The sequence below is a fragment of the Rhinatrema bivittatum genome, chromosome 2 (genome assembly GCF_901001135.1).
Source record: "Rhinatrema bivittatum chromosome 2, aRhiBiv1.1, whole genome shotgun sequence".
NCBI classification, from domain to species: Eukaryota; Metazoa; Chordata; class Amphibia; order Gymnophiona; family Rhinatrematidae; genus Rhinatrema; species Rhinatrema bivittatum.
Window position 1 is genome coordinate 57812127 of NC_042616.1, and position 23186 is coordinate 57835312.

A 23186-nucleotide genomic window follows, 5' to 3' on the forward strand; every position below is an offset into this window, starting at 1 on the left:
CTTCAACTTGGAGAAGGGAAGACTAAGAGAGATTTATAAAATTATGAGTTGAGTCAAATTCATAATTTTAAATAGGGAACGGTTATTTACCCTTTCAAGTAATAGTAGCAGCAGATTTAAAACAAATTGGGGAAAGTCTGCAAGTTTTTCACTCAGTACACAATGAAGCAGTGGAATCTGACGCTCGATTATGTGGTCATGGCATCCAGCATGGCTGAGTTTAAAAAGGGGTTGGAAACGTTCTTAGATGAAAAGTCCATAAACAAGTATTAGCCAAGTGGACTCCCATCACTTATCCCTAGGAATGAGCAAAAAAGAATTGGATTTAGGCTTTGGAACCTGCCGGGTTCGTCCTGGAGATCTGGATTTGGCCACTTTTGGAGACAGGATGTTGGGCTTGATGGACCTCACCCGGTGTAACCTGTTACCGCTACGTCTGTCCAGTTCAGCAGGATTTTATCCAAGGGGGGAAGCTTTGATTTCTGATCCCTCCACCCTCCATGCTCCCATGTGACGCCAAGTAACCTGTTCTTTTCTTTAAATATCGAATTTTATACACCGATAAAATAACTAATTGTGCAGGGGAAACAATAACACGGTCTGTAAAGTAAGTAGCAGGCACTAAATAGTGAGAGGCTGTCAAGTAGGTGCTATAACAGGGCCAGTCAGTGAAATCCTCCTAACTCTGAGAGCAGGATTCCAGCCCGACTTCCAGGAATCAGTCCCGTCACCGGAGCATGGCCCTGCACCTGTAAGAAAATAAAACCTGGCCACATCGCTTAAGGACCTAAGTCCAACTGGGGAGGCTGGCTTCATCCCAGAAACTCCATCAGGTCCCTCCGCAGCATGGTCTTAGTTTAAAACAGGAACAGGCGAAACAACCCTTCAAACCAAAACTACTCAGCCACAGTGAGGTACATCAGCAGATGGCACTGCCGTAACTCTCAGCAGCAGCATTTCTGACACGACGAATTGTTCGTAATCGTTGAGGGTCTGGTTTTCCCACCACTGGCCCATCTCTCAGCCGCCCGGTGACAATAGCATATCCTCGTTGCCTTCAAGAGAAACAGTCACTACATGGTGCATCCGTACCTGCCTCCTGATTTCACTGACCACTTGCCGGAACAATGGTGCAGCCTCACTTAAATGAGCCAGCTTAGGATCATCCTTCACTTTCTCCACTTCTTTCTGGTGAATCCATTGGTTATGATTCATCTCATCTATTTGGCCTACTATAAGACCTAAGGACATCTGTAGCCCAAAATCTTACACCATTTTCCTTACTTCTCGCTCAGCTCTGCAGGGTTGCAGCAAGTTGTGGGTGTACGGCTTTCCGGACTCCCATGGTGGCCTGCGTAGCCGATGCTGCCTGCATCCCTACTTCCTCTGGAGGCTCATAGAGGGTCATGATTTCCATTGTTCCTTCCCCAGTAACTTCAAAAGCCTGGCTCAAAGTCTTCGCTTTCCTCCAAGGAACTTTTCCTTCATGCACACGGACTTCTCCGTACTGACTGAGATTCAGAGTCAATCGATGGCCCAAACCCTGGCATTCCCTAACTGGTGGGAGCTGGCTCTCGTCCTGCTGCATCTCCACAATCACATCAGAGTCTGCTGCACTATCTTTCCCAAGGTATACTGGCATGGCTGGGCCCCTCCCTGAAGGACTTAACCTACAGTACCACCAGCTGTTCGATTGACTGGCAGGAGCGATGGTCTCCGACAATGAACTCATGGTCTCAGGCAGCTCCGGCTCTACTTTATTCAGGGGCCTCCTGCAGCACACGGCACACATCGCTAGCCACTTCCCATGCCACCGAGGAGTCCCAGAAAAGTGGCTGGCATTACCCTCCCTGGAGCCAAGCTGGATTCCTCTAAGGCAGCATGCTGAAAGTAAGAGATGTTGCCTGTTCCATTGCTTCCATGGAGTGGCGTCAACTAACACTGCAGCACGCTCGTATATAAAAGCAGTAATACAAGAAACTCCACAAGGGGCATCTAGAATACCAATGCAGCCAGTAACCATGGGTTATACCAGCATGGCACTTCTTATGTATGCATAACATGATGTGCTGAACAATTACCTCCATATATCCACCAGAGATTTCGTCACCTCCAGGAGCTCACCAGCCGATAATGTTTGAAGGAGGACGGAACTATTTAGGGTGTCTTTTTGAGAAGCTCACCCTGCAGAGCCTGCAAGGGGGGAGCAGTTTTTAAAGAGGGAGGTTTTCTTATAGGTTGCAGGGCACCTCCCCTCCCCCCGGTCCTTATTTACACTGCCGACAACAAGGATGAATGAGAAGGGCAGACAGCCAGTTCCCCTACCTCTGGGAGCACCTTCCCTCCCTCTCTCTCCCTCTCTGTGTCCTGATCTGGCGCCTCCTCTCCTCACTGAAGTGTGTGGGGGCTGCGAGAGGAAGAGGCACGCACACCGGCCACAGGAGGAGCAGCGGGGCCAGGGCACGGAGAGGGGGAAGGCCAGGGGTTGGGAAGCAGGAAGGGGGGGGGGTAGTGACGGGAGGACCCACGTTCTCAGGCATGGGCAGAGGTTCCCCACTATCTCACGGGAGAGCGGGAGATGGACTCCCGAAGCGGGTGACTCCCACCCTGAAAGCGAGAGACTAGGGAGGGCTAACATAGGTAAGGGGCTGGAGGTGGGTGCTTGGGTGAGGGAGTGGTCAAGTTCAGAAGTTTGGGATTTTGTTTGGTTTTTTTTGCATAATGGGGGAGAGGTTCGGGGGAGGGAGCAGGACCTGCACCTGGGTCTGGCGCTTGTAAAAACTTTAATTTTACACTTGGACAGTCTCAAGGGGTGGCAGGGGGTGAAACAGAGGGGTCTCTCAAGTCTCCCAGGGCTTTTCCTTACACTTGGGAGGGTGCAAAGTTTGGGTCAATCGCACCCTTTAAATGATGGCCCCAGGAGCTAACTTTAGATCAAATTATTTGGGTTGCGAATTTTGAAGCAAGCAGCTTTATTTGATGTACACCTTTTTGCCTCGTAATGATCTGATTAGCATGCATTTGCATGCTAATCAGCTCATTACCATTCCAGGTTGCACTGGGGGTGGTTTTTTTTTTTTGGGGGGGGGGGAGGGAATAACACGCGGTATTGATATACTGCAGGTTGGCCTCTGCATTAAGGCTTTCATCACATATTAAAGCCCTAATGCAGCTTAGTCAAGGACACTCTTAAGATTTGCAAGTCTTTGGGGACAGGGAAATGACCTGCTTTGCCTGATTATAACCCCTTCTTGCCCTTTGCCTTCGTCAGGTCAGTGACTATTCTCAGTTGCAGGTGCTCAGCCTCTACGAGAGACCAGTTGTGGTGCCTTCTCATGTGTGGCTCCATCACTTTGGAATGGTTTACGTCTGCTGTCAGATTATAAATGATTTTGTAAATCTTTGAAGACTTTACTCGTCTAAGGAGGCATTTATTTATTTATTTATTATTTATTTAATAACTTTTCTATACCGGCATTAGTAGGAGACATCATGCCGGTTCACATGACAACAAAAGAATGGAAAATACATTATAACAGGGCGGTGGGTGGGGAATATAACAACAACAGAGAAGGCAAGAAGATATAGGTCTGAGCAACTGGTTAACAGAAGCTAGGTAATACAATTCAACAGGTTATAAATTAGAGATGTACTGAATGGGAAGCAGCACCAGTGGAGTATTTACAAAGGATCCGGGACGATCTGGGGGCGAGCATTTGGGGCAGAGGTAGGGAGGGGAGAGGGGCTTAGTCTGGGAAGGCTTGCTGGAACAGCCATGTTTTTAGTTTCTTTTTAAATTTAATTGGGCAGGATTCTAGACGAAGCATCGTGGGCATGGAGTTCCAGTGTGTGGGGCCTGCAATAGAGATAGCTCGTTCCCTGGTTGATGTAAGATGTGCTGTTTTTAAGGACGGGACATGCAGGGTTCCTTTGTGAACTGTTCTCGTAGGACGATTCAGTGAGACAGCGCTGAATGGTATGTCCAACCAGTGGGAATTGTGAGAGAACAAAGATTTATGTATGGTGGTTAGTGTTTTATAGAGGATTCGAGAGGGGATGGGGAGCCAATGTAGGTCTTTCAGGATAGGAGTGATGTGGTCAGTTTTCCGGGTGTTGGTAATGATTCTGGCTGTTGCATTTTGCAACATTTGGAGGGGTTTGATTGTCACGTAAGGGAGTCCTAGGAATAGAGAATTGCAATGGTGCCTTACGGGGGGTGCTTCGAATTAAAGATTCTACCGCAGTTTGTAGTGGATTATTAAAGTTTTATATGTTTGTATTGTAGATTTTAAATATTACATTGTGCTGGTTTTATTGACTGTATGTATCATATGCTGATGTTGAAATCTGCCTAGAACATAAATTGTGGTAATTAGGCAGAAAAAAAGAAACTACTATAAATAAATAAATAATGAATAAATGTAATTCGCCTGGAGCTTCCAAAGACAAGGCCTGATCTAAATCTAAATAAATACAGTTATAAATAACAATAGATTTGCATCTATTTGTGGGGACAGCTGCCCGGGGCGTACATTTGAAGGTGTCTGTGTGCCGTTCCCTTCCCCAGCCTAGAAACCCCCCCATAAGGAACGCCACTTTTAAGCCCGGCCTAGAAGTAAGATGCACTGTGAAAGGCTGACTTAAGAGGGAAGCACTGACCCGTGTTAATCGGCTTTCTGAAAATGCCCTTCCCCCGATGCAGCTGAAATTCAACATGCAGACCCTTCGGCCTCATTGAGGGGGGGCATTTAGGCCAGGGGGAGAAAAATTACGCACGTAGAGACGGCATTTTCAAATCTTCCAGCAAAATTCTACCTCCAGAACAAGAAGGGGTAAGTGACTGCTTGGACTTTGTAGCCACGGCAAGTTTCAAAGCGTGAGCCCGCAGTCTGAAGCTGCCTAATTTAAAAAGACCGGGTAAAGCTGAGGGCAGGCTGAGGACGGAGATGATTATGAGGAGAATCCCTGGTCCCTAATTCGCCTCCCTCCTCCAACTCTGTTGCATGATCTCAGGGATTTTTACCACCAGGGGAGGGGGCAGATAATGCTGTTCCTGCCCGTGGGCCTTTCATTCCTGGACATGGCAGTATTTTGCCCTTTCAACGTGCGTTTGTTTTTTTTCATTTCTTCGTGAAGGATTCTATAATTAATTAGAAATAACAACGAGTGCCCTGTTCAGCAAGGCAATGAAGCAGGAAAGTTACCCGGGTAATTTTATCCGGATGTTCAGCAGAACATACCCAAGGTGAGTGTCACACTGAATACTACTCGGGTAACGCCAGCCAGACTTACCCAGCTGACTCTAGCCAGACAGCGCAGAATCCCACAGCCACCGGGACATCCCCAATGCCGCCATTTTTTAATCTGGCTTATTTTTGTGCGTGTGACAATTTATCCAGACAAAACTTAGCTCCGGTTAGAAGGGGGGGAAAACATTCAAATCTCAGATTTTGTCTGGGTAACCTGGAGAAAACCTTTTCATATGGACCTCAACATTCTTGTAACCTAATCTGCCATTCCTGAACAATAAAAGCCAGCCAGCAACAGTCTTTTAATTTTCAGCCATGTAAAAGAGTGTGTGTGTGTGTGTGTGAGTGTTGTACAGAGATGTCTGAACATCCTCAGGACATGGTTTTAATCAAAGGGTTTTCCTTCACTGGAAAACCCCTCTGCGGTTTCAGTCGAGGTTTTTGTGAAGCCACAGCGACCCCTGGCGGCCTGTTGTAGGCATTGCATGGAGAAAGTGTCAGTCAGTGCTGCATCTGGTTCCATGCTGCAGGAAGCTTTAGCACCAAAGTACTAACCATATGCAGCCATACGCCAGATGGTGGCAATGTGATAAAACACTGATGCAGTAAATCAGTGCTTTGTTAGCGGTATCACTATGCTGAAGTGCCAGTGCAATGGTAACTGTGTACCTAGAATCCAGCATCAGGGTTTTACCTGAAAGGAATCATGTCAAATAACCTGATGACATTTTTTTCCCCAGGTTAGCCAGGGAATTAGACAGCACTGGCTGTAGTATACTTGGATAAACCGCTCCTGCATTTTCAAGATTTCCGATCGGTTCTCCAAGCCATTCTTTTCTCTAAGATTGACTACTGCAACTCCATTCTGCTTGGTCTCCCCGCCTCCTCCACCAAACCCCTTCAAATGATCCAAAACGCGGCTGCTAGGATCCTTACAAACACCAACAGAAGAGAGCTATCATACCCATTCTCAGAGATTTGCACTGGCTGCCTATAGGCTTTAGAATCATGCACAAATCCCTTACTATCATTCATAAAACTATTCACCACCAGGTCCCCATCGACCTACAACTCCCACTCAGACTCCATACATCGTCTAGACCTATCAGGGAAGTGTACAAAGGATCCCTACATGCCTCCTCCACCAAATCCACTCACCTAACAACCACTAGAGAACGGGCCTTCTCGACAGCGGGACCAACCATATGGAATTCCATCCCCCCGGATCTCAGACAGGAACCTTGTTTGCTGACTTTCAGAAAAAAGCTTAAGACCTGGCTGTTTCTACAAGCCTTCCCGTAACCAGGCCAGCACCAGATATGTCACGGATATAAGTCCCGTACATAGACCAGCTCCAGCTATGTCACGGACACATGTCTCAAATATGTCACGGACACATGTCCCAAATATGTCACGGTCACATGTCCCAAATATGTCACGGACACATGTCTCAAATATGTCACGGACACATGTCCCAAATATGTCGCGGTCACATGTCCCAAATATGTCGCGGTCACATGTCTCAAATATGTCACAGACACATGTCCCAAATATGTCTCGGTCACATGTCTCAAATATGTCACGGACACATGTCCCAAATATGTCACGGTCACATGTCTCAAATATGTCACGGACACATGTCTCAAATATGTCACGGTCACATGTCCCAAATATGTCACGGACACATATCTCAAATATGTCACGGACACATGTCCCAAATATGTCATGGTCACATGTCCCAAATATGTCACGGACACATGTCTCAAATATGTCACGGACACATGTCCCAAATATGTCACGGTCACATGTCCCAAATATGTCACGGACACATATCTCAAATATATCACGGACGCATGTCCCAAATATGTCATGGACACATGTCCCAAATATGTCACGGTCACATGTCTCAAATATGTCACGGACACATGTCTCAAATATGTCACGGACACATGTCCCAAATATGTCACGGTCACATGTCTCAAATATGTCACGGACACATGTCTCAAATATGTCACAGACACATGTCCCAAATATGTCACGGTCACATGTCTCAAATATGTCACGGTCACATGTCCCAAATATGTCACGGTCACATGTCTCAAATATGTCACACTTATTGAGGCTTCCAACTCAATACACACTTTCTCAGACATTGTTACTGCACTATTATTATTACTGAGTTACTCTTTCAACTTCTAGCTTCTCCTCCCTCCTTAGCCCATTTCCCTTGTTTTATTGTTTTATCCCTTGTCTCATAGTGATGTACCGCCACAGTTACTCACATATTCTTATTTAATCACTTTGCTACTCTATTACATTAATAGGCCAAAATGTAAATATTGCTCTGTACAATCTCTCCCCTTTTCCAGTTCCAAGTTGATTTCCCTTATTTTTTGTAACTTTCTCACATCCTTTATTTGATTCACTGTATTTATTCACTGTATTTAAAGTTCAAGGTTCTTATTGAGAACATTGTTTTAAGTTATGTTATGCTTTACACACTCTGTTAATTGTAAACCGGGTTGATGTGATGCCTGTCATGAAACTCGGTATAACAAAAACAATAAATAATAATAATAATAATTGTAACTTTTTGCAACTTTGTTTATGTTAAGGTTAATGTTATATCACACTGTTCCTTGTAAACCGATATGATATATTATTCTTCATGAATGTCGGTATAAAAAAAAAAAAGCATAAATAAATAAATAAAATACATTTCGGCAGAGGTCAACTTGTACTAATTCAACCCTTTTCTGGGTCAGCCGGTGCTGTTTTGAAATACAGCCCCAGAGAGGCAGGAGCAACTGGGGATTGTTTCTGCCCCTTTTAAATTGGGGGGGGGGGGGGAGAAGGGGTTCAGAGGAGGCTGGAGAAGGGCTTTTGTAAAAGACGGGGGGGGGGGAGGGGGAGATTCTTTTGTTTCATTTTAATTGCACTAAAATGAAACAAAACAAAAAAATGACACAAAAGAAACAAACATTTTTAATAAACAAAAGCAAATGAAACGGTTTTACCTGCATTCCTCTCTTATCATGCGTGCAGTATCTGTGCACAGATTTTCCTGAGGAAAAGTTACTGACGCCCTTCCATACAGGGAGCTCATAAGTAAGCTGAGCACCATTGGGGGAGGTCCTAAGGGAGCAAACAGTGAGTGACGGGCAGCAGAGGGCGGTGATCAATCGAGTTTCAGGCCCTATCAGTGGAGCGCCAGCCTGGAGGGACCCGTCCTGGGTTCAGTTCTACTCAACGCTGGCACAGGCGACCTTAGAGGAGGGAGTCAGCAGAAAAAGGTGTCTCGCTTTGCAGCAGGATAGTCCTCTTATTGTTTGATTAAGTAAATACCCATTTCCCTACGAACTCGTCCTACACCACTCATCATTTTCTAAACCTCAGTCATATCCTCCCCTCAGTCGTCTCTTTCCCAAGCTGAGGAGTCCGATGCTGCTCTTGTAAGGGAGCCGCTCCATCCCCTTTATCGATATTGTTGCCCTTCTCTTGCACCTTTCCTTTTTGAGATGGGGGGCGACCGGAACTGCGCACAACTCTCCAGGTGCAGTGGCGATACGGAGCCAATGTTACATTCCCCGTTTTGTTTTTCTGTTCCTTCCCAGCTACGTCCTAACATTCTGTTTGCCTCTTTGACCTCTGCCGCACACTCAGCTGATGATTTCAAGGTGTCTTCCACCAGGACTCCAAGATCCTTTTTCTGAATGGTCGCTCCTATTATGGAACCCAGTATTGCATTCCTAGAGCTGGGATTTTTTTTCTCCCTATGTGGACCACTTTGCGCTTATCTACACTAAATTTCATCTGCCATTTACTGTAGATGCCCAGTCCCCCTAGTCTCACAAAGTCCTCCTGCAATTCCTCACCATCCGCTCATATTTAACAATTTTGAATAATTTTGTGTCATTTGCAAACTGAACATCTCGCTTGCTGCTCCTTTCTCCAGATCATTAATCAATATGTGGAACCGTACAGGTCCCAATACAAATCCCTGGGGCAACTCCATTATTCTTCTCTCTCCAGTGGGAAAACTGACCATTTTGTCCTGCTCTCTGTTTCCTAGTTTTTAACTAATTATCAGTCCACAATAGGACATTGCCTCCTATCCCATGGACATTTTAATTTCCTGAGGAGCCTCTCATGAGGAACTTTGTCAGATGCCTTCTGAAAATCCAGATACACTACATCAACTGGCTCATCCTTAGCCATGTTTGTTTACATCTTTAAAATAGATTTGTAAGGCAAGACCTCCCTTTGCCAAAACCATGTTGGCTCTTTTCCATTAAGCCAGTGTCTATCTATAGATTCCTGGAGCACCTCAGACTTCCTTTTAAAAACAAGAATTACATTGGCCTGTGGGAATGTGCATTTGTTCGCAACTAATAAGGAGTTCAAACTGAAAATGGACAGTTTTGGTTTGAATCATTACAAATGAAATGAATCCCACCTGCCTACGAATATCCCAAAAACCTTCGGGTACTTTCATTTCAGGAAAGAGTGCACCTGCACTGACCAGCTCCAAGTTAGTTGGATAGCTGTTTTTGTGGACAAAAATCCACCTGGTTAGCTCAGAGGCAGGGCAGGGGCATGCCAGGGTGGAACCAGCTTCCTGGAATATGGACACCACTGTATACACAATGAGATTGGTATTCAAAGATTTTTAGCAAATACATGCGCAAAAAAACAAGATTTGAATACCTCCTCCTTCCCCTGATCTCTTAAATTTTGTGCGCAGAAAATTTATGCATAGGAAAAGGGGCGTTGCTGGAGGCATTCCAGGGGTGGGGCTATAATTTAACTGATGAGTGCACAAATTGAGCACTTTCTAGCTAAAATTCTGTGCAGACGTCTGGTTGAAAAAAATAGCTGTCCACTAGTTATCTGGGGAAGGTTATGCCCATCACTTTATCTGGGCATATTCAGTGGCAGCTTTATACATGGAGTTTCCTACTGATTATCCGGGTAAAGTTATGTGCATAACTTTACCCGGATAATTTAGTCACGCACCGGCTCTCTGGATATTGACTTCTATGTGTACTAGTAAAAAAGCTGATACATTCAAGCAGTATTCTTGCTTGCTAGATACTCTTTCCTGATAGGTGACCTTAAATATAGGTTTCAGCATGGAATGTTTTGAGAAGGGAATGTTGGAGTCATGGGACCATATTGAAGAAAAGCGAGTCACCCACTATACTCCAGGGCTAACAATCATCTTCCTACCCCTCCAATCCAGATCCTCTTAGATACATTCCTCCATGCTTAACAAATTTGCAGTAATTCTCAGTCTATTGTAGATGCAAATTTGATAAGATTATTGCAAAAAAGTTAGCCTGTATTTATAGCAGGATCAAGCAGAGCAACATGACCAGCTTCTAGTCCAGCTGTGCAAATCCTGGAACCGCTGGTATAGAAGGACCCTGAGAAAAATGGCATGGACAGATGACATCTATTTTTTTTACTAGGACTTGTATAGATGATTTGCCAGCTTGCTATTCCTTGGCATCAGTTCAGCAGGTGAAAGACAGGCATGGGGAAACATCTCTAAGATACTTACATTGTTTGTGGTGCCCTCTGTGGTAAATTGATAGAGTGCAGGGTCTCTGCGGAGGTGGAGGGAATTCAGCAGTTGTTCTGGGGCCCCTGTAATCAGCTGTGAGGAAGAGAAGGCATTGTTTGCTTTACTGAGATGCTGGTAGCAGTAAGGGGATCACATTGTTGGTTAGGCTGAATAAAGACCAGACAGCTGGCCTGAAGACTCAGCAGCAGTACAGTCCACCACCATGTGGCGGGACCTGAGTTTGATTCCTGGCTCTGGTCTTCCACTCCCTGGATCAGCTAGAATTAGAGAAGGTGGTGTTCACTGCCCTTGAGGAAGAGGAAGTCATAGTCATTGTACAATGGTGACAACTAGTGGCAGGGAGGAAACCTGATGTGCACGCAGTCCCCAGCTGAGGACTGCTGCTTCTGCAATGAGATATAAAATAGGACAAAACTCCCCACCCCTTTGAAAAAGAAAGTTCTTGGCGCCAGATCTCAGCCCTTAGCTTCCTTGAGAGCTCATGAGGAACAAAACTGTTGGGGGCCTCATGGACTGCCTTGTCCCACTGGACAGCTGACTAAGGGGGTAATTTTGTAAGAGCCCTAATTAAAAACAGTGGCAAATATACACATAAATTGTAACAATTTTCAAAGCAAACTTGCACACATATATTCATTTTGAAAATTAACCCTACCAAAACTGCCAGCATACAAGTGTAGCTGCTAATATGCACACAGAAAGTTTTAGTGAAAATGTACCCGCACGCTTTTGAAAATGCAAACGTCTGCATGTGGGTACAAACTCCACCCCTGGCAACGCCTCCTCTCAGTGTGGGTTAACACCTGCATACAGGACATCCGTGTGTAAGTTTACCTGCATATCGGGCAGGCAATGTTATAATGAGCCATTTCCACAGGGAAAGCACTGTTTTATCTGTGGAAGTGTCTTAGAGAATGACCTACTTGGGTTTTTATTTATTTCTTGTGTATGGATTCTTGTGTATGGATGAAAGTGGAAGGGATGTGCCAACCTGTGAATTGTTTACTTGTCACACAAAGACCCTCTGTCTAAAAGATAGGAGGAGTGTTCTCCTTTATCTCTACCTAAAATGTATCTAATGTCTAGACTTTGGGGCCTAGGCAATCAAACGTGCAACTTGGTAAAATTTGAATGTGCTCACTGAGACTGAACTTAACATGGTGCGCAATAAATTTTACCGAGGGCCCACTAAAACATTTCCTCAATAGTGTGGCCTCAGTAGTAACATGGACATGAATACAGAAAAGGGAAAATCCACACCAGCAACTGGGAGATCCCATGGGCTAACTGGCCTGAGGTGAAAGAACAAATTAGCAGGGAGGATTTTCTTCCAAACCTCCCGAAACAAATGTGCCTGCCCCTCCCTGCCTGGCGTCACACATTCCCCTCTGAGGCACAGCTTTTGTGATTCCTCCCCCCGCCCCCTCCCCAAACAGGAACAGCAGCATCCCCTTCTGGAGCACTCCTTCCCATTTCATCCTTTCCCTTGGCAAGATGAGCAGCAGCTCCTTCTGTGGCGCCCCCATCCAGATCCCACCCTCCTGGCTAGAATGACAGCAGCCCTCCCGCCAGGGCAACACCTTTTCCAACACCCTACACACCAGTCGGGGACACCATGGCAGCCCCAATGTCAATCCCCTCTTGGACCCCCCTAAACTCAATTGCGGAGGCATAGTGATAACCCCCCCTGTGAAAAAAACCCTCTCAGATGCCAGTAGCGTGAAGAGTCGGATAGAGCCATTTTTTTAAGTCACCAGCTGGGCAGGAGGATGTGAGGTCCCGATAAGTAGTTCTTGCCTCCCAAACAGAAGGGGCTTCTGTGGGCCCCCCTGGACTATCTGGTTAATCCTCCCAGCTCTATGGCCCACACTTCCTGATGGCAGTCATCTTGTTCCTGCCTGGACACACACATAATTCCAGGCTTCCAGTCTGCAAGTTGTCAGAGCTTGGTCCTCATCCTCCAGCCTCATCATTGGAGTCTTACTATCAGAGTTTGTCTTGCTCCACTTGATCCCAGCGTATTCCTTGCTTTATCAGATCCTAGAATTCACTTTATCTTATCTACCTACTTTCCAGTATTTGCTTAGGCTTCTATGTTCCTGCCTAGACCTGGTCCAGTTTTTCCTGTCCAAGTCCCACCGGCTGACAGCATCTGAAAGCTCAACCCAAAGAGAAGGTGTTGTGGGAATGCTGGAGGCAGTCCCATCTCTGGTATTTTGTGTACTCTTGGCCACAACACAACTGCAGAGGAGCTCCGGGAAGCACTGAGGCAGGTGAGGAGTGTCTAAGCACAGGCTGGAGATGAAGGACCCTGGCCTCTGCCAAACCTGGTCACATAGAAGAGACCCAGCAACACAATTTTGGTCTCTGGAGTAGCCCTTTCGGACCTGTTGTATGAGAACGGTAGATGCAACAGGACGGACAGAGGCTGAGGGCTGGAACATACAAATGAAGACTTGAAATGAGACAAGACTCGGGATACGTGGAGTGAGATGAGATTCAGGTTGGTTGAAGATGATGAGATGAGACTCAGGTTGATTGAAGACGATGAGACAAGACTCAGGTTGGTTGGAGAGAAGGACTCCGAAAGAATCACAAGTTGCTTGAAGAGTACTGAGTAGGTACTGCCACATCACGCACCCTACTCAGCCAATCAGGGCTGGTCACGGACCATGCAGGTAGGCGCGCCCTACACAGCCAGTCAGGGCTGGTCGTGGATCATGTAGCGGTTCCCCACTCATGTTGATTGAAGAAAAGGTGAGATGAAACTCAGGTTGGTTGGAGGAGGTGAGACGAGACTCAGGGTGGTTGGAGAAGGTGAGACGAGACTCTGGTTAAACATTGGTTGGAGAAGGTCTGAGACGGGACTCCCATTTGTTGGAGAGAAGGACTCTGAAAGAGTCACAAGTTGCTTGAAAAGTACTAAGTAGGTACTGCCACACCTCGCGCCCTACGCTGCCAGTCAAGGCAGGTCACAGACCACGCTGGTGGTTCCCAACTCAAGTTGCTTGAAGATCGAGATGGATGAAACGAAACCTCCGGCGAGGCCTGTACTGAGGTGCGCCCTCCATAGCCAATAAAGGCCTGCGTGGACCACGCTACAACAGAGCAGGTTATAAGCAGAGTTCATTTGTGTAGCGGAGGCAAGCACAGGGGACTCCAAAAACCCAGACAGGGTTCAGGATTTGGAGGAGAAGCTCGGAGATGGGACTCGGAGCCAGGAACACTGAGATTGGACTCAATCTCAGTGTTCCTGGAGGACCGTGAGGTGGGACTCAGGACAAGGAAGATTAAAACTGGAATCTCTTGGATACTTGCACTGCCATGAAGAGGACATCTGGAGAAAGAAGTCATCTGGACATGAAGATATCTGAAGGAAGAGGTCATCAGGACATGAAGACATCTGGAGATCGGAACATCAGAAACAACTAGACATCTGGAGAAGCACATGAGGATACGTGAAGGTCCGGGAACACAGGACCAGACGAGTGACCAAGGTTAAGACGTGAGACCATGGACGAAGATAAAGACGAGACTTGGAATTCCAACATAAAACGAAGTGCCAACGAGAAGCTGAATGCAGAGAAGTCCTAAGGAGGACTGGCTCCTTGCGAAGGCAAGGATGAAGTGAAGACAGGACCCTTTAAATATACAGAGGACGCGCGGCCCTGCGCCTAAGGAGGAAGGAGTGGGCAGGACCATGGAGAGCGGCAGGAGCAGGACTAGGCCTTGAAGCAGGCACGACGCTGGAAGCGGCTTCCTGCAGCGGAAGAGCAGCTGAGGACGGCTCCCTGCCGCAAGTGAGACCAGGGATGAAGGCCCCTCCCCACGGAGGGGACAAGGTAAGGTCAGCAGCCTCCAGGCTGCATGGGAGTGCTGTCTGCGACCCCCTGCCGCAAGAAAACACTGGCATCTGTGGCCTCCAGGCCGCAAAGAAGAAGAAGACATCAGCAGCTCCTGCCGCGGGACAGAGGGTGGACATCGGCGGCTCCAGCCACAAGCAAAATAGCAGCGGCAGGGATGAAGGCGACTCCAGCCATGCTGAAGGAGCATTGGCGGCCTCCAGGCCGCAGGAAAGGTTGTAAAAAGAAGGTGAGAGGCTGCCAAGGGGCAGAATCGCAACAGAAGGTGGCCAACTCAGGCAGAAGAGGCCAGTCTTTACTGCAGCTGAAACCCATCGGATAAACCTTGCCTAAGTACCAGTAGATACTTAGAGCAGGTCTAAAATTATCCGGCTAACCTAGCCAGATATACCTGATATTCAGCTATGTTAGCCGGATATCTCAGCCCCTCCCTGGAATGCCCCTGAAATGTCTCTCTTTTATCTGTCTAAATTATAACCAGATAAGTAAAAATTATGTACATTATCCAGGTATAATTTAGCCAGATAAGTAGCTGAACATGCTGCATTAGCCATTTAGACGAGTTATCCGTCTAAATGACATTTGAAAATCTACCTCTTGTGTATTTATCTACCCTCATTTTCTGCACCCAAGTATATTGCTTTTCTTCTAGGGATGTGAATCGTTTTTTGACGATTTAAAATATCGTCCGATATATTTTAAATCGTCAAAAATCGTTAGGGCCACGATACAATACCAATTCCCCCGATTTATCGTCAAAAAATCGTAAATCGGGGGAAGGGGGAGGGCAGGAAAACCGGCACACTAAAACACCCTAAAACCCACCCCCGACCCTTTAAATTAAATCCCCCCCCCTCCCGAACCCCCCCCCCCAAATGCCTTAAATTACCTGGTGGTCCAGCAGCGGTCCGGAATGGCCTCCTGCAATTGAATCGTGTTGTCTTCAGCCGGCGCCATTCTGCGCCGCCATTTTGCAAAATGGCGGCGCAAAATGGCGGCGGCCATAGACCAACACGATTCGACTGCAGGAGGTCGTTCCGGACCCCCGCTGGACTTTTGGCAAGTCTTGTGGGGGTCAGGAGGCCCCCCCAAGCTGGCCAAAAGTCCCTGGGGGTCCAGCGGGGGTCCGGGAGCGATTTCCTGCCGCGAATCGTTTTCCATACGGAAAAAGGCGCCGGCAGGAGATCGACTGCAGGAGGTCATTCAGCCGGGGTCCGGAACCCCCGCTGAACGACCTCCTGCAGTCAATCTCCTGCCGGCGCCATTTTCCGTACGGAAAACGATTCAATGGCGCAGAATGGCGCCGGCTGAAGACAACACGATTCAATTGCAGGAGACCGTTCCGGACCGCCGCTGGACCCCCAGGTAATTTAAGGCATTTGGGGGGGGGGTTCGGGAGGGTGGGGATTTAATTTAAAGGGTCAGGGGTGGGTTTTAGGGTGTTTTAGTGTGCCGGTTTTCCCGCCCTCCCCCTTCCCCTCCCCCCCCACTGGACCCCAGGTAATTTAAGGCATTGGGGGGGGGGGGTTCGGGAGGGTGGGGGACTTAATTTAAAGGGTCGGGGTGGGTTTTAGGGTGTTTTAGTGTGCCGGTTTTCCCGCCCTCCCCCTTCCCCTCCCCCCCACTGGACCCCAGGTAATTTAAGGCATTGGGGGGGGGGGGTTCGGGAGGGTGGGGGATTTAATTTAAAGGGTCGGGGTGGGTTTTAGGGTGTTTTAGTGTGCCGGTTTTCCTGCCCTCCCCCTTCCCCCGATTTAGCTACGGACCGCCGCTGGACTCCCAGGTAATTTAAGGCATTTGGGGGGGGTTCGGGAGGGTGGGGGATTCAATTTAAAGGGTCGGGGGTGGGTTTTAGGGGGTTTTAGTGTGCCGGTTCACGATTTTAACGATTTTCACGATACTCTAAACACCCAAACGGCGACGATACGATTCCCTCCCCCTCCCAGCCGAAATCGATCGTTAAGACGATCGAGGACACGATTCACATCTCTATTTTCTTCTAATGCAACCAACTGTACTAATCTCCTCTATATCCCAACTCCCCTCCCCTCCCTCCTTCCCCCCAGAGCCCCCAAGCATTAATTTGGGAAAGAGTTCCCACCCTAGAAGATTCAGGAGTGGCTTCAAGTGGGACCTCCCCCCCCTGCAATGCAGGGGCAGAATTTGCAACACTGCCCCTCCCTTAAAAACACTTCAGTCACTTCCACTCACTCAGCTCACAGACGTTATATCCGTTCACAAACTGCAGGATGCAACTCAACCTAGAGCTTACCTGGTAGAACGAGTGAAAGTTTCTCTCGCCTTGGTATTGCTTGAGAACTCGAGACTGTAAAGGAGAAAAACAATGAATAATTAAGATGTGGGGAACGTGGTCTGAATGGTAGCAGGAGGGTTCTTGACCTTTCTGTTAACTTTTTTTCTTTGAAATTCCAGGTATTTTATGGAATGACCACCCTGTAAAGCCAGATTTCCCAAACCTGTCCTGGCAACCCAAAGGAGTCAGGTTTTCAGGATGTTCCCAAAGAATATACATGAGCTAAATTTGCATATATTGGGTCTCTAGTGTATCTCATATATATTCACTGGGGATATCCTGAAAACCTAAATGGCAGTGGGGTTACCAGGACAGGTCTGCTGTGAACAATTCTCTGGGACCATGGTACAAGGTTGACCTGAGCCTTCTGGAAAACATGCAAGGAAAAAGGAGAACAAGGGGAGGGGGTGAGGGGGACGATGCAGGCAAACGTTTATCATTAAATGCAGTCAGCCTTACAAGCACTCAATTCATTCCACAGTGATAATAACTCAAACGTGTGACCAGACCCAAAGGGAAATATCCGCACCCACGCTGTAACGGAATCCAAATGAAAAAAATTACAAATATTAAATAGCAAAAGTCAATGCATAAAGTGTGAGTCAAAGCATAATCAAAAGCAGAAGATAGAGATTATCCAAGCGCATTTCCAAAGGAGAGCTCCCTGCAGCTGGGATGAAGTCCAGCTCTGCCTCCTTTTTGAGGCGGGTTTGAAGAGGGCTAGTTGGAGAGGAATTTGGCCTCATAATCAATGGAGGACCATGAGGAGGAAAGGTGCTGAAGTAAAGGAGGGTGAAGAATGCCGGGGATGTCCTTGACACTGCCGGGAGTACACAGCATGGGACCTACCGAGAGGGGGGTACCCTGATCCCACGATGAGAGTACCTGACACATTTTGAAGTCAATGTTGATGGGTTGAGAGGAGGTTGATTTATCTTACTGATGGTAGGATGAGATATTCTTCTGGGATTTGTGAGGTGACACAGAAATGTGAGCAACATATTTCTAATGGAGTATGAACGAGGAGTAATGTAGAGCATGGTGACATATTGGAATAATACCTTGCAATTTGTATAACTTGTTGATCATTGTCTAATTGATCACTAGAATGCTGTATCTTGGCTGTGAAAACCCTTGAACTCTGATAAATTCAGTAATCCTTTACTACTGCAACCCTTTTTCCATAGAGTTGTACTGTTTCCAAGAGCACACAAAAGAAATTTATATCTATGGCTGTCTTCACTAGAAATGTCTCCCCTCTCACTTGTCCCCAGTGTGTGGGTTCTTTATGGGGGGGGAAGGCAGACCTTCTGGGCCCAGGCAGTAGTGTGATTTCTTCCCTATGTATGTGTATTTCACTGGCTCTCTCTCATTAGATTTCAGTGATGCTGTGCTGTAGGGACAAGTCAGGGCACAGATTCGGGTATTCAAATTAAATTTACTGATTCTCAAAAGTGAAATAAATGTCCAATAATCAATCCAAAAATGTGTTTCTCTTTCTCTGGGTAGGTGTCTTTTCTCTCAGGTTCCTAGGATGAAGCTTATCACTTCTTTTCTGAATACGTAAACCGCCCCAGTGGCCCAGAAAAATTCTAAACCGGTGGGGATCCCCTGAATCCCAGAAAACTCCTGAGTCCAAATGTTCAGTCTCTTTCACCCAGCCTGTGTCCAATGCAGATCCTGTTGAGGGTCCCCAGATCGTGTTCTTCCTTCCTGATGAAACACGACCTCTCAGAAGGAAAGGTCAGATGTTAGGATTTGGAACTGAGCTATTACAGCCCAGCCCCAAAGCGAGGAGGAGTGGATCAAAAAACCTCCTCACAACACAAAGGGAGAAAACCATCCTTAAAGCCACAAATTCTTAACTCCGGGGGTGACGCTGTACTGCTGCTCCTTCTCTAGAATATAAGGGTGACTCACGGGTCTTCAGCTCCCTGACCTTCGGATCCGGGGATTTGTCCTTCACCAAAAAGGGGCTCAGGGTCCACACCAGTCAAACCTCATTAATTATCCAAAAAATCTCAATATAGTCTCTCTCAGAAAGAGGCAGATCCTCACAGGCTGGGAGTGCACTATCAGGAATCTCCTCAAATATAGAAAAATACCAAGTCAATATCAAGTGATAAGCTCTAATTTAGTAGAGTACTCAAAAATAGCTCCTCGCTCGCCAAACGTTGACTCAAACTGACCATACTACTCCTACTCCTAGCCCCCCTCCAGTGGATTAAAGGGATACCATTTACAGCCAGCCTCAAGAGGAGGTGCTGCATAGAAATGAACTTTTCCACTAGCTGGAAAACCTAAGGCAGGAATCTAGGGCCATCTAGTGGGCAAGCAAGGGGTGTCACACTACTCTCTGGCATCTTTTATTTATTTATTTATTTATTACTTTTATATACCAACATTCGATCTGAGATATCACATCGGTTTACATCTTGCACATAGTTGCTTCGCTGGTAATCCTAGAAATGAAAGTTTTATTGTTTCGAAGTGCCACTGGTTCACAGAGGGGAGACCCCAGGCATTGCTGTGTCTGTTCCAGTTCAAGAAGAGAGTGCCGCCCTGACTGCCTCGATGCCCGCATCAACTACACCACCTGCTTGACCCACACTGCCGAACCCTACGACCAAGAAAATAGCACTCAGCCCACACAGGTGCCAGGACCCTCTCAACACTGTGTGCGACCAACCGTTTACACCTGGCCTAGGTGAAGAAGAGAGGAGAGAGAGGATGTATAACAATAAGAACGGACAATGCTTGAAACCACACATAAAAGATTTTGTGAGGCTTCTGTGTCACTATTCCGTCTTCATCCCTCCCCAACCAAGTAACACACACATGAGATTCCATAACTTCAGCTGACTGCAGACAAAATACATGGATTCCTAAATTGTACATAGCAGAGCCTGCTATATGTGTGCGTGTTATGGGGAGGAGCAGGGCAGATCAGAGTGGTAGCCAGCAAGTGGAGAGAGGACTTGCGGTGAGATCTGTCAGTGAGTCATGAGAAGAGGGGTCTTGCTGAAAGAAAGGGAGAGAGAGACTGGAGGAAACCCGCAAACTGCCACTGATACCAGAGACAGCCACAGCCTGCCACTGGCCCTGGGGAGACCCACAGGCTGTCACTGTCTCCAAGAACTACGCTCCACCAGTGATTCTGGGGACAGCCGCATTCTGCCACTGGCTCCAGGGAAAACCACAGCCTGCCACGGACTCTGGAGGGAACCTCAGCCTGCCACTGGTGGTTTTCTTTGTGAATATTTGCTGCATGTTTCCCATTTCGGAAAATCACTATGGACCCAATCCAAGAAAATCTAGTGACTCCTGAGGAGCACACTTCTGCTAGGAAATCACTTAAGATGCTGTGAGTTCAAACTAAGGCCTACATTTACTAAAGGATTTTTCCCATTCTGTGTTTATGGGAAAAATGCTTGGTAAATGATCACCTTAGATAGTAAGCCTTCTGGGGCAGAGAAATTCCTACTCTACCTGATTGTAGCGCACCTTGAGCTTGGATTTGGAAAAGGCGAGTAATCAAATGTTAAAAAAAAAAAAAGCAAAAACCCAAAGGCCAAAAAACAACACTGTTCTCCCTTTTTAGGAGTTAAATGCTGCTCTTACTGGCCTAGAATATTGCTGTCTTTCCCTTTCTCTCCCTCGTAAGAGTTCCCTTCTTCCACTGCTTTCGGTGGTGGATTAGGCCATCGCCCTTTTCCTCATCAGATCTTCTCATCAGTTCTCAGACCTTGGCTGGTATGTAGGTCCTTGATTTCTCCATGGGTGTGCACCCACATAAACACACTTTTCACTATGTTTTATAACATTTTTAAAAAAGGGCTTCTAGTTGTGGTTTTGCCTCTTGGTCTGTCGGTAACACTGACACCACAGACGGGGAGTAGCAGAAAGAACAAACCTGCAAGCGCTGGAGCAAGGTGGCTGGTGGGGCCCGGCAGAGAGTGAAGCAGAGCCCCGGCGTTGGGAGCAGCATGGCCGACGGGGATGCCCGGGCCCCACCAGCTGAAGACCTGGAGGAGTGCAGCTGCTGTGGAGGAGCGCAGCCAGTGCCCCCGGAGTACAACAGTGGAGGAAATCGGCTTTTCTGCTGCTGCTGCTGGTGCCTGCTTTGATGCCTCTCCTCTAGCTGCAGACTGCGTTATCTGCTGTGCCAACAGCAGCACAGGGGCTACAGAGGAAGGGCATGGGCGGGGGGGGGGGGGGGGGAAGCGAGTGAGTGGGGTGGGGAAGTATTGGAGGAGAGGGAAAGCAAATAGGGAACTGGGATGGGGTAGGAAACAACTGGGTAGAGAAGGGAGGGGAGGGAGATTGAGGGGGGAGGGAGAGAAGAGTGCAGGCTTGGAGGTCAGATTGCGGGATGGAATGGAGAAAGTGCAAGAGAGTGTAGGACATCCTATAACGCACCCCCACACACACACACACACACACACACACACATCATCACTCTCACCCACCCGGACACACACTCTCTGTAACACACACCCTCCCACCCACACACGCACCTACATATAAGCCCACTCCATCCCTCACCTGCCCCTCTCCATGTGCACAGCCACTCACCCAAACAGCAGCAACTTCAAGACAGACACATGCAAGTCACAGAGACATAAAACACGTTCTTTGAAGTTGCCACGCAATTCTAGACATGCAATATTTTTGATTTGCTGCTGCCTGGCCAGCTAAGATTTTGGATTCATTTTTGCAGTATCATGGGTAATTTATGCAGCAAATATGCACATAACTTACACCAGTTTTGAAATCTGACTTTCCTACATGATTCCACTTTGTAAAGTATCCACATGCAATTATATAATCATTTATAGTCTGCTTTTCAGGCAGTCTAAAGCGGATTAGATTCGGGTACTGTAGGTTGTTTCCCAGTCTGCAGAGGGCCCACAATCTAAGTTTATACCTGAGGAGATGAAGGGCAACCTGACTTGCCCAAGGTCACAAGGAGCGGCAGTGGGATTTGAGCCCTGGCTTCTCTGTTTTGCAGCCCAATGCTCTAACCACGAGGCTACTCCTCCTGCGAGCTGGACCATGTGCTTTTGCAGTGAGAATTTATGAACATGTTTCTTAAAATCAGAAAGTATGCACATAAGTCCCAACCCTGCCCAGACTCCGCCCCCTCAGAATGCCTCTCACCTATGTGCATAAAATTATGCACATACAGAGAGTAATTTTCAGTAGTCCCTGCAGGCTACAGGGTCTAAAGCCTGCAGCTACAAAGTATCCACAGACTTTAGCCTGAATTTTCAAAGCAGACTTTTGCGCATTAGTCTGCTTTGAAAATGTATGGGTACTGCCAGTACATGCACAGATATACACATGGGAAGTTACACCTGCTCTTGGAACTACCCGCAGGCACATTTACACACATTCTTGCGAAAATGGCAAGTATCTGCTTAACTAGTTTCTCCATCCAACTCCACACCCTGCAATGCCTCTTGCTAATTTAGGGAAAGGTGCACGCTTGGGGAGTGGGGGAGAGAACAGAAGAAAAGTTAGCTAGAGGTTCAAGGGAAGAGGGGGAAGAGCAATGACTGTAGGCAATTGTTGGTGTGATCAGTTAATATAACTATTAAGAGATTACACTGAATACTGCAGCAGAAACAACTGAATATAATCTGACTCCACAGTGAGCCTTTGTGAGCTGGTGCTGAAGGCCTGCAGTAGCTGTGAGAGAGGCACAGCAGGCGAGCTTGTGTGAGCCGGTGCTGAATTCGGTCAGTAGCTGTGAGAGAAGCACAGCAGGCGAGCTTGTGTGAGCTAGTGCTGAAGTCCTGCAGTGGTTATGAGAGAGGCACAGCAGGCGAGCTGGTGTGAGCTGGTGCTGAAGTCCTGCAGTGGTTATGAGAGAGGCACAGCAGGCGAGCTGGTGTGAGCTGGTGCTGAAGACCTGCAGTGGTTATGAGAGAGGCACAGCAGGCGAGCTTGTGTGAGCTGGTGCTGAAGTCCTGCAGTGGTTATGAGAGAGGCACAGCAGGGGAGCTGGTGTGAGCTGGTGCTGAAGTCCTGCAGTGGTTATGAGAGAGGCACAGCAGGCAAGCTTGTGTGAGCTGGTGCTGAAATCCTGCAGTGTTTATGAGAGAGACACAGCAGGCGAGCTTGTGTGAGCCAGTGCTGAATTTGGTCAGTAGCTATGAGAGAGACACAGC

The 23186-nt window shown here is 47.4% G+C and overlaps 1 protein-coding gene across 2 annotated transcripts in view; it reads right to left on the reverse strand.

The window, feature by feature from the left end:
- The window catches only part of MYO1G (myosin IG), a 377606-nt gene that overhangs the window by 299127 nt on the left and 55293 nt on the right, over positions 1 to 23186 (reverse strand). For both annotated transcript variants that reach the window (XM_029588199.1, XM_029588200.1), the window contains exons 5-6: positions 16972 to 17025; positions 10813 to 10908 (exon numbers count right to left, since the gene is read on the reverse strand). In XM_029588199.1, coding sequence (XP_029444059.1) covers positions 10813 to 10908; positions 16972 to 17025 — 150 coding nt within the window. The remainder of the gene's footprint in view (positions 1 to 10812; positions 10909 to 16971; positions 17026 to 23186) is intronic.